This window comes from Cygnus atratus, chromosome 23 (genome assembly GCF_013377495.2).
Source record: "Cygnus atratus isolate AKBS03 ecotype Queensland, Australia chromosome 23, CAtr_DNAZoo_HiC_assembly, whole genome shotgun sequence".
Taxonomy (NCBI): domain Eukaryota; kingdom Metazoa; phylum Chordata; class Aves; order Anseriformes; family Anatidae; genus Cygnus; species Cygnus atratus.
Genome location: NC_066384.1, coordinates 3953234 through 3965367, shown reverse-complemented (window position 1 = coordinate 3965367; position 12134 = coordinate 3953234). Strand labels below are relative to the sequence as shown.

The following is a 12134-nucleotide window of genomic DNA, read 5'->3' as shown; positions in this document are numbered from 1 at the left end:
GGACTGAAGGCAATTCTGCTCTTGCCCTGGCTCAGAGCAGCGAGCGTGCAGGGGAAGAGGTAAGCACAGCCATGGCAACCTGGCTCATGCCACGCACTGACGCACACCCACTGCCACCCTCAGGGTCAGGGGTTGCCAGAGCAGTCAATGCCCAGAGATGCCACTTCGTTTCACTTCAGGAAATTCTTTTTTTTTTTTTTTTTTTTTTTAAATAAACATTTCTGTTTTCCTCAGCGAGGCTTGATTCAAACTACAATAAAACACATTTACGCAACTCCTCCTCCAATTACCACACAGGCCTCGTTTGAAATCTCAGCGCGAACCTTGCACCCCCAGGGACACGGGCACAAGCCCGTCCCAGCTGCGTTGCCACTGCCAGAGCCCTGGGCCCACGCCATGCCTTGCATTCGAGAGCCACATGGAAAGCTTTCTCCACTGCGTTTGTGACTGTGCACATCTCTGAGACAAGTCAATCCAGAAGGCCGAAATGACATTACTAGGAAAATGATCCCAGTGAACTGAAAGCACAGGTACGGCAGCATTTAAAATGAGCGCAGTGCTGTCAGGCGAAGTTAAACGCCTTCACTTATCCCTGTAACCGCCCCACGCGGCACACGAAGGTCAGGTCAGCACCGTCCCTCCCTCCCCTGCACCGTTTGGGATCTCCAGCAGGGTTAGGTTGCTTCCAACGTCAGGCTGACTGAGGCTTCCGCACATTTTCAAGGGTCTCTGATAACACCAGCTCAGCAGCAAAAAGGAAGTGAAAGGCTGATTTCCCTACCCTACAACAGAGAGCTGCTTGAAAGCGTGCTTAGAAGCAGAGGGTCATCTCACGATGCGTGTGCTTCAGCACTTACGGTGCAAGAACGCTCTGTATTTCCAGGGGATGCGTGTGACTGAGAGCACAGACTATTGTTTGGGATCCAACATCAGAACTGGTCATCCTACAGCAATTTCCTGATTAAACGCTGACCCGCCTAGTCCCTCCAGCTGGGCCTAAACCCGGCCTCGGGAACGTACAGGGCCCGGCTCCTGAGCGAGCTGCGGCCGCCGTCCAGGCCCTCCCCGCCGAGATGGCCGCTCCGTGCTTCCGTTAGGCCTGTAACCGAAATCGCTCCTGAGAAAACGAAAGGTTCCAGTTAGGGGAATCTGTGTAAGGCGTACAGGCAGGAAGCAGAGCTGAGCCGCTAACGACTAGAATAGAAACAGGAAACGAGCCCGGCATCGAGCATAGCGCAATCTGCTGCCAGCGCAGGCTCCCGTGAAGCCGAGCTGCAGCAGCGGCCCAGCGCAGCATGATTTCTGAAGGGACGCTTCTTGGCTTCGCCAGGGGGAGACGGCGAAGGCAGAGGGTTTGGTGTGGCCCAGAGAGGCCCGACAGATGCACCACGGGGTGGGGAGCTTCCTCCTGAGCACCAGGTCAGATCAGCTCGGTTCCAGCCCGGAGGAAGGGGTGGGAGGAGAGAAATTGCCACATGGACAAATAGCAGAGCGGCCCTGAGAAGCAGGTCAGACACACGAAGCATGTCACTGGAGTGGCTGGAAGATTAGGGTAGCTTTGCAAGCAGCACTCTACACTCTCTGCATCTGTAAAGGCTAGTAGCAAAATTAAAATTAATTATAAAACAAGCATGGCCTTCTTAAGAAACCACACAAAACTGATTGCCAAAATCGCACACACCAAGAAAAGCTTAGACAAAGAAGCCCTGGTCAGGATAAAAAATGTTTTAAATTCCCCGTATACCATAACTGGGGATAGAAACCTTCCCATCAGCATAAACTGGAAGGCACCAATCTCTCCAGTACCAGTGTTTCAGGTACTGCACTCCTTGGGGCAAGCCTCCGGGTGCTGATGTGTTCATCCGCATACCCACTGCGATGCCCAGTCACCGGAGCTTGCAACTCCCCTGCTTCGAAATGCATACACCACTAATCCCTCTCTCAAGGCAAGTAATAAGACAAGCTCAGAAGGCCAAATACAAACCAAACATAAGCAGGAAGTCCCGTATGGGGGGGAGGGAGCGACTGAAGTGACCAAGAGATTCAACTATAAAAGTTTCTTTTCCCTTCCCCCAAAAAGAAATTGCCAAAATGAAAAATATTAAGCTCAAAGAATTTTTAAGAAAACATTCATTTCCTGGGCTGCGCCTCTGTCCTCATCCACAGCAGCTTTAAGAGAGTTTTTCACTGTATGTCAGGCTGTTGCATTGGTTATTTCCAGGTCAGGGGATGCAGCTGACAGAGCTCAACTTTATTCCACTTCAAGTACCTGCAGAGTGCAAGCTGAAACGACCACCTTGTAAAACTGGCAAATCCAAACAGTGCTTTCCTGACACCCTGCAGCATGTCCAAATTCAGAAACTACTTGGCTTATGAAGAAGAAGTAATCAAACAAAAAATACCCCACGACACTGGGGATGTTCACAAGAGTCACTTCTCTACCAGCAAGAACTCAGCAGCTTCGTTTCTCTCCCTTCCCATAGTCTAATTTTGCTAAGTCCATAATGCAAAAAGTCCAAGACCAGAACACACGTTCAAAAGTTAAACAGATCAGGAATTTGTTTGCAGTTGGTTATATTCCTTCCTGACATTGATAAGATGCTTTTCAGACCTGAAGTTGGTGATGAACCAAACTGAAATGCAGCTAAATGAGAAACACAGTTTGCCAGCAGTGCAAAATATTGAGATTAAAATGATTTCCCACTCCACATTGAGATGAAAATCAGTTGCCCAGAAAAGGAATGGGGTTCCTCCCTCAAGCTACACAGTAAACTGACCGAAGCCGACTAAAGACATTCTGTGACTGGAATTCTGAAACTTCTGTACAAGCTGCCCCAGTTTGCTTCATTATGCATTTGCTGCAACAAAAATTCAAATGCAACCTTGCTATTTCAGCGCCTCCAAAACCCTGCCAGTATCTGCCCTCCTGGTTCAGCCAGAAGTCCCGCCCCAAGCAGAACCCTTCCCATCAAAGCACTGCTGATACCAGTGTGCCTCACACAAGTTTTGGTTTCTACAGATAGAAAAACTTCACTAAAGAAATCGCAGAAAGTCCAATGAAAAGCACATACAGCCAGTATATACTGGTAGCAAATCAGTTTTGCTCTATACATGGCTTTTAGGGCCAATCTGTTAAAGGTCCTAACACCACAGTTATCAACTTCTGTGGTTAGGAAGGTGCTAACAGCATGGCAAGCACTGTCTCTGTGCTCTACTCCGCATCCACTTCAAAGACACCAGGAACCTGTAGTTGACTCCTTCAAGGCAGAGACCAAGGCAACGTTAACACTCTGCTCCACGTTGCACAAGGAGATACGAAATTCCTTCCAACAATCCCAAAACTCCAGAGATTTCTGCAGCAGAACTGACTTCAATCCAAACCCAAGTGGATGCCCTAGCACCTTGTTTGCTTCCCCTGTACCTGTTACCAGAGCATCTTCCAAGCCTAAGCAGAAGGTAATTAATAGCTAGAAATATTTGACTTCTACAGACTCTGTATCCAAGCCTCCAAAGGTAGAAACACTGAATAAACTGGATATAACTTGCCAAGAAGAATTCTTCGCTGAAGAGATGAGACTAGGGAATCTCCTGGGAGAGTAAGATTTATGCTATGGATTACTATTCCTCTATTACACCCAGACACAAAAGACTACACTTCACTTCTCCCATACACAATTGGAATCTAAGTTTAGTTTAGCTGCAATCCTGACAAGAGATTCCCTAGGGAAGCAGCAAATTCTTCAGAGAAATTCTTCATCCAGCCTGCTACAGGAAAAGAGTACCAGCCAGGACACTCGTGTAGATGCATTACTCTTTAAAAGACATCAGCACATTCACACGGGCAGCAGCATTCTCCCCCAGTGCAGCAGGCATAATCTTCAGAAAGGGAACAACAAACCAAGGAATACTTTAGCTAGAACAGCCTAGTAACACCAGCAGAAATAGAAGACCAGACATTTTGCTACTTACAGATGTTCAGACAAAGCACTAGAGCAATCAGTAATTTGACTCTTCTGCTGTTAAAAGTCTTAATACAAGAACACAGTCAGAAAAAAGTTTAGTTAGGGACACAAAAATCACTGCCAGGAGGATACCTTGAAGACCTCCACCCAGAATGATCAACGTTACATTTCTCAGGCAGATCCTAACAAACCAGCAAGATCTGACAGGAGTTGAACAACTTGACCACGTTGCCAAACCAACACTTAACATCTCTAGGAGACCACCACTTCCTGAAACGGTGACAGTGTCAGCCAAAGATATATTCCCACTTTTACTGCTTGAAGTTCCGGCATTACTACGATGCACAGTATTAAACGTGTAAAGGCTAAAGTCTCGTAAAGGCACTGGGTACATAAATTTAACACTTCGTAAATAAGTACCTAAAAGCAACAACCTCCTTTTCCTCCTGGAGCTGATCTATGTTTAATTAAAGATGATGCATCGTACGATTTGCCCAGATTCCAGGATACCCAGTGAGCTATTCCACAGTGCCCACGGAGGCTTAGAAGAGGACTCAGAACTCCACAAAAAATTAAAGACCCACAAACTAACTGCGCTTCTGTAAGTCATATATAATAGCAAAACAGGGATCTAGGAATCCCCTTGACTAGTATAAAACTTTCTAAAACAGACAGAGTGAGCAATATAAGGAAGATAAAAGAAATTGATAACACCCTTCCAATGCAGCTTTTCTGCTTCTAAGCTTCCCCAGGCCAAGTTTTGTGCAAGACACTGATCAGTGGAACAAAGAGTTGACTTCCGTACACCTCAGAGGTCCTCTTTACACCACTCCACAACATCGCTGTCTGATGCATTCTCACTTTACAAACGGGTGCTGATCTTGCCCTACAGTACCCTAATTAGAGGGGCAAAGAATTATGAAGCACGCGTAAGAATAGAGGTGAGTTTTTCTTCTTGCAGGGAGTTTGTGGTGTTCGCTCGTTTTTTTTTTTTTTGGCTTACCGAGGAAGAAAAGGCCTGAAAGTATACTAGGGTTAGGTGAGCTAAACACTGCTTGTTTTCTTAAACGATAATTATTTGGTGATAGTCAGAAAAATAAGATGACTATAAAGTCCGTTTAAAACAGAAAATAAGCTTTACAGCTAGCAGATTATAAAAGCTGGACCAAATTTTTGTGCCCTGAATTTCTTTTCAGAAAACCTCTGAATATCTCATTAGAAATTAGTGGACACGTTATCATTTAAAACTTTTAAACTGGATAAAATTCCCTCTTTTCTAAGTTTTCCCTCACTCCTACGGCAGAGATGCGTATCTTTTCTTAAATTGCTTGGGAAAACGGAAAGCTTGAAAGGGGCCAAACGCATTAAACCACAAGGTATAAAAAATTCCCACTGGTGCTGAGAAGGAGCCACTTCTGCTAAGCAGAGCAACTAATTCCTATAATCTGAGTCAGAGGGCGCTGATTGGTAGGATTCATGAAGGCTCTATCAACAATGCTACTGAACAGGACTTCCCACCGTTCAGCGCTAGAGCAATTTCTTCAATTACTTCAGCGGCTTCACTTTTCCTACATTCTTCGCCAGAAGATGGGTCACATGGAAGAACTTGTGGAGAGGCAGAGTGGAAAGAAACATGCTATTTAAAAGGATTTTTCCCCAGGCCTCAGAACAAATTAAATCTTTGTAATCTAGGTCCAAAAGAAAAAAAAAGAAGGAAAAAAAGAAACAACCCACAACTACTCCCATTAGGTGGTCAGAACTAGAATCACTTTGTATTTTGGGTGACAATTTGTACCCACAATCCAAAGGAATTATTTCAAGGGGCTCACAACAAAGCTGTTCTCATTGCTGAGAGCAAAAATAACTTTGCTGTATACACAGCTCACTTTCCTCTGACCAATCCAACTGCAGCTTAGAAAACAGACTTAGCCAGTGGCTAAATAAAAAATAAATAAAAAAACTCACTCACTTCCTACTGGTTACAAGTGAAAGTAACCAGCAAAAATCAGAATTCAGCAGCTCAATACTGTTCTTCCAAGTCAGAGGCACAGAGAGACTTAAAAACTTAAAACTTCTAACCTTTCTCCATTTTCTTCATGAAGTTTTAACCCAAAATTAAACTATTCTGGTCCAAAACTTACTGGAAAACTAGGCACTGATCTTATACACAACTGTTCACTGCACCTTCAGCAAGCAGATTGAGGATGCAAAAGAAAATATAACTCTTCATCTATCAGGGAAGTCTCTCTGACTGAACTTCCTCACTCCAGGTATTAATAAACTTGTCTTTTCCACCAACTGTTCAGTCAGAATGGACCAAAGAAGCTTAAATCAGCAGTATGAGGATCCAATAACACAGAAAGGGAACAGCTCTACCAGCCCTTAACCACCTATCCAACAGTGGGAACAATGGACTGAAATAAAAGTGAAACACCTTTGCCTGAAGGTCAGAACTTACTCTAACAGTAGCCAGGTATTTCAGACACTACGAACAGAAAACTCAAGAAATCTTTTAGCTAGAACTTACAGACCAGAGTACCTAGGGTTAAACTTCACTCTCAGATCCATTCCTTTTGTAAATTACATTTAATCTCCAGTGGGAAGCCAGAAGCTAATGACTTGGTAAAAAGCACAGGCAGCCTCCATCATTCCCATTTCCATGTGGAATACCACCAGTGCTAATTTATCCTGCTGTGCTTCTGATTGCCCTCACCCCATTCACTCCTCCAACAGCTCACCACTCACCGGCAGGCTAGAAGGTCTGGACTGAAGATTCAAGTTCATGTCTTCTTGCCCTTTACTGGAAGCCATTGAGGGAGCAGATGATGCCTGGGACCCAAACGATTCTTGAGATAACTCCTGAAACATCAAGACACACCAAATAAAAACACAGATGTGAATAAAATAAAGGCTCTGCTGGAATCACTCTGATGTATTCTCACACTGTGGAAGAATTATGTACCCTCGGTGACATTTGCCCAAAACTGGAAATAGGGCAGTAAGGAGTTCAAGCCAGCACGCCTACCGCTCCACAGGAGGATAAACGTTGCTGGACTACCATAGTGACTGTTGGAAGTTGAAGTTCAAACCATGACAAAACAATAATTATCCAGCTTTTCCTTATTACAGACAGATCCTGAAGAACAGAGACTGTCCTGGGAGACTGCCCACTTGGCTTCTCAATCTTCTAAGATCTTACAACAGCTCTAAGTACTTTATTACACAAACACGGCAAGTCAATTAAAATCTTCAACTCTTCGTACGCTACCTTCAACGCACTGAAATGTTTGCTGAAAGGTCCCAGCTAGCTTTTCACACGACTATTAAAATAATATTAAACCTTGCTGAAAATAAACACACTGGGAAAAAAAAAGATTGCTTCATGATCTTTATCTTCAATTCCACGTGCTTCATGTTTTATTCCTCCTCCCTAAAGCCAAGTTTTACATTTAAGAGCAAACTCTCCCATCTATGTGTCACTCCACAAAACGTCTTTTATTGGCTCAATTTCCACTTGTGCTGCCATCTGCAAATGTCTGTGAAAAAAACTCCACCCAAGCAGCAAGGAACCAAGGAGCTTTCCCATGCTCACTTCCTCTCTGTGATCAATACACCTCCTGAAGTCTTGGACTGAGATAGAAAAGCACCAGGAAACAGTTTTTTTTTGTAGACTCAGAAGTGCCCTGCTATTGTGCTAACCCAAGTAGCTCTGTAGACCACCTGGAGATCTTCCAGAGACCACAGTGTGAAAGCCATGCCAGTATGAAATCCTTTAGACCAGTATTGCCAATCAGCAGCATTTACTCAGAACTAGTCTTCAAAACTGCAGTGTTACCGCGGCTCAGCCTGTTACCACCATAACATCTCTGTAAGATACAGATCTAGACACAACAGAGAAGGCAGCACATCTATTATCGCAATCATTCCAGCCAGCTTGCTGACGCGTAGCTCAACCGACTAACGCACAAAGAAAACGATTCGCCCGAGTTTCTTAAGAAAACCACTCGCAGAAGGAACCAAAGCACGAGCCAGCCTACCTGAGGAGGGGGGAAGCGTTGCTGGGAATATGCAGACTGCTGCTGCTGCGGCTGCGACTGAGGGTATGAAGATGACTGCTGAGAAAGAGCTGAGGAAGCTGTCTGCTGAGTTTGTTGCTGCTGCTGGTAGGGCGACTGTGACTGCTGCTGGGAGTAGGGAGGCTGACTCTGTTGATGCTGCTGGGCTGTGGACTGCTGCTGAGGATATGGAGTTGGGGACTGCTGATGGGGCGGCTGGGACTGCTGCTGAGAATACGCAGGCTGCGATGTCTGAAGTTGTGGAGGTTGAGACTGAGGCTGTTGCTGCTGCTGATAAGAAGGCTGAGAGTGAGGGGTCTGGGATGGAGGCTGCTGAGAATATGGAGGCTGCTGCTGCTGGGGATGAGGGCTTTGCTGGTTGTAATATGGAGTCTGGCTTTGCTGCCCATATGCACTGGGACCCTGCTGTCCATAAGGCGGAATCTGCAGAAGAAGAGGGTAGAATTATAGCGGTTAAGAAGCAATTTTAAGTACACACACAAATTAAGATCATACTCAAGAAGCAACAATTTAGAGCGCTATGCAGAGCATTTAACTGGGAAGGTATTGGAAATGCCACTACCTATGTAAGAAAGCCTCCCAGACAATATCAAAAGTCACTTGTGTATGACACTATCGGTTAGTAATAAATTACACACCATAACTAAGTTTTTAGGGATTTGACACACTTCAATGACAATAATGTTAAAAGGAAAGAAGGCTTGCTCCAGAAAAAAAAGACAGCCTTTTAAATCCTGCCAACAGTCCAGCAGGAGCCACTTGGTTTACTTAGTGAGCCACAACTGACCTGGAAGTCATTTCCACTGTAAGGAACAGCTTTGTCATTAACAGAATACAGTGGTGTGAGTACCTTAGTCCCCTTCCTATTTATTTTTTCCTTGGTTCTGATTCACTGCTCTGCTGCTACCTCTTGTTTCAGTAAGGCTTTCACAGATCCTCATACATGGATCACACCTGGATTCAGGTGTGGTGCAACATATAGCCTAAAGAAACGTCATTTTACCTAAGCAACTGATTCCAACCTGGTTGAAGGTGGTCCCTTCGTTAGGCACGGTACTTTGCTGCTCTTCTGCCTGCCCCTGCTGCAAACAGAGACTAGAGAAGCTTGGGTGCTCTACCTGCTGTGCATACGAGATGCTGCTCATTGTACTTTGCGTCCTGCTTTGCATTCCCATGGGATATCTCTGGGGAGTCTGCGGCCCATACGGCTGTCCGGGATAGCCATGTCCTTGCTGTGGCCCCGCCTGAGGTCCCTGCTGTTGTGTGTATGGGTTGTTTCCTCCATATGGCTGAGGCCTCATCTTCCCCATCTGATCCATTGGGCTTGAAGGCTGCAAAGCAAGTTGCGACACATGATGTACATCCGGCTGCATACAACAATTGTTCCCAACCTCCAAAGAACCCCCAGAAGAAAACTTCAACAAGTTGGTGCAGAGAAGCAGAAGCCAGCCTGCTCCTTCTCAGGTGCTACAACCCACGGTTACATTCTGAAGTACAGCACGGTTCCTGCTGCCCTTTCAAACCCACAGACATTTCACAAAGAACAAACCCAATGAGAAGTCATTTTATGCTGACAGGTCTCCTATGGCCAGAGGACAGAAAAAAGGCGAGAAGGATCACTGAGATGAATTATCAGTGTGAGTGGCTTTTCCCCATGGCAGGCAGTAGTTTAATGTCCAGATATTCCACAACAAGGTAAATTTACGCTGGAAATTTAAATATTCGCAAGAAATGCTTCTTCCTTCACATTTAACAAGGTCTCCCAAAACACTACAGGCTGTTAATTTACACTTGCGCATTTCAATTATTCCACGTTGATGTAGTAATACTGAGCAGCGCTACTGATGTTCAGTGTTCAAGACTGAAGTTCTGTGTTTTGATTTTCAGCAAGAGCTTTGTGTCTGCTGCCTTTTGTATAATGCAGGTTTCAAAATCAAATTTCTTTAGATGCATGAAAAAAACACTGGTCAGCCTTGAAAGTCAAGGCCCTGAATTTTAGAGCAGACATCATGAGATGAGCAAGTAAATGCAACTTTGCTAGGACTTCCTCATCTGCACCACCTCTGCCTGAAGCCAAGACATAAGAACAGTCAATCAAATTTCCTGAAAATACTACAAACCTCAAAAACACAGCCCTTCTACCTAGGCAGTTGCATTACCACACTAAAGCAAGGTCTGCCTTCAGCCTGATTTGGCGTAGCGACCTCTAAATGAATCCCAGCCGCAGTCTTTAACCTCCATCACTTGGGCTGAATAAGCACTGCTCCCTGATCTCCCGATGACCTAACTAATACCAATTAGACGTTTTCCACCACATCACCATGACAATGGGCTCTCTATTACACCATTCCTTCCTGTAACTAGCCCTAGGGTGGTATTTGTACGGATCCACCCTCTCTTGCCGAGATCAGGTGCTTGAGGAGTGGCACTACAGGCCTGCACAAGCAAATATCGCACAAAGCCAGCTCCTGCTGGAAAGCTGAAAGAATCCCAGACACCAGCACAGTATTTCAGTTATGCTTGCAGAATCTGCCCTCCTAGGAAAAAGTTCGTGCAGTATGCTACACTTCAGAAAATCCTACCTCAACAGCCAGCACAGCTTGAAGTCCCAACACGCAGACCCTGAAAACATTTGTTTGACCAGCTGTCTGCTACTTCGTGCCTGCCAGGCAAGCCACACAGCACCATGCCCATGCCAAAAAGAAGTGAGTAGGGGCACAAAGGGGAATTAATGGCGCTCTTGTGGGCCACGGGAGGGAATTTCACGGGGAGGGCAGGCAAAGCACCCCACTTTCGGCAAGGCAGTGCGACCCGCTCAGCCAAAAGCAGGCTCCCCGAGAGCAATTTGCACCAACGTGGCACAAATCGATGAAGAACGAGATCCAAGCCCCCTCCTCCCCTCCCGTTCAGACCCAAACACCCCTCCAAACACGATGTTTGCCATTGTACAGAAGTTGCTCACAGACAACCATGTATGTTGAGCCAATACGATTCTCTCCATCAAGACATTTTTACAGAGAAACATGCCCTGCTACAGTCCTTTGTGCTCATTTTTCCCCCGTTTTAGTCCATACTAAAACAGCCCTGGAGAAGTTCATGGTTTATGCCGAGGTTACTGCAGATGCTACTGCCAAGGAGCACGGATTGAGGCTGCAGTGTCCTGGAAGAAGCCCGGAGGAGCACTGCATCGCTCCCGGGAGGCCGTACCCCCCCCCACAGGGGTTCTGCAAGCTCTGAAGAGGAGCTTCCATTCACGGGGACAGAAATGGGAAAAAAAAAAGGTAAAAAGGCCTTGGAGTGCTTCAGTCTGAGTCCTCAGAGCTACGCTGACTACCTCCTGAATGGGAGCATCCATGTGGAGCTTTAATACACCCTAACGGATGCAAATTGCGTTTACATCTTCCAAGCAATTGTCCCGAATGCTTCCCGAGCTTGCCTTGTGGGTACCACCTCAGATTACTGACATCTTTTCCCTCCCCACACTATCTTCTTTGGTATGTTAAAACAGTACCACCAGGACAGCTTCCTTGCCCCTAGCCTTTGTAAGTAAATGCTCTTTCATCCTACCCCCAAAAAACAGGGGCTGTGCCTTTCTTCTGCTACCTGCTCAAGGGCAACTTTTGGTTCCTGAACATTTCATCATCTTTTCCATTGGTTACTTGTTTCCCCCTAGTAGTTACCTCATCTTCACAGCTCGCTAGCAAAAGCAGCTTCTCAAATACATTCTTGTTCATTTTCTTTTCTTTTTTAAGTATGCACACACCACACGCTGCCTCCTGTGCACAGATTTTCTTGTCTGTGGTCACCCACAAAGCTAATCAGATCTTCAGGAAGGACAGAAACAAGGTGAAGATCCACTTTTCCATGACTTTTACAGGAAGCATGACGACTGTTAAAAAATTTCAAGAAACATTTGGAACAGTTTATAGAGCCATTAAAAAAAAAAAAAGAAGAAAAGAAAAGAAAAGAAAAAAGCAACCCAAAACACAAAACCCAAACATATTTCCAGGATGTGACCAAGTCGTCACCCTGATGGCTCAGCGTGGGAGGACTCGACGTGCTTCCAAACTGCGTGGCTTTGAACTGCCACTCTCCT

The 12134-nt window shown here is 45.5% G+C and overlaps 1 protein-coding gene across 2 annotated transcripts in view; it reads right to left on the bottom strand.

The window, feature by feature from the left end:
- The window catches only part of ARID1A (AT-rich interaction domain 1A), a 60810-nt gene that overhangs the window by 27803 nt on the left and 20873 nt on the right, over nt 1–12134 (bottom strand). For both annotated transcript variants that reach the window (XM_035562309.2, XM_050715202.1), the window contains exons 2-4: nt 9157–9369; nt 8000–8461; nt 6708–6821 (exon numbers count right to left, since the gene is read on the bottom strand). In XM_035562309.2, coding sequence (XP_035418202.1) covers nt 6708–6821; nt 8000–8461; nt 9157–9369 — 789 coding nt within the window. The remainder of the gene's footprint in view (nt 1–6707; nt 6822–7999; nt 8462–9156; nt 9370–12134) is intronic.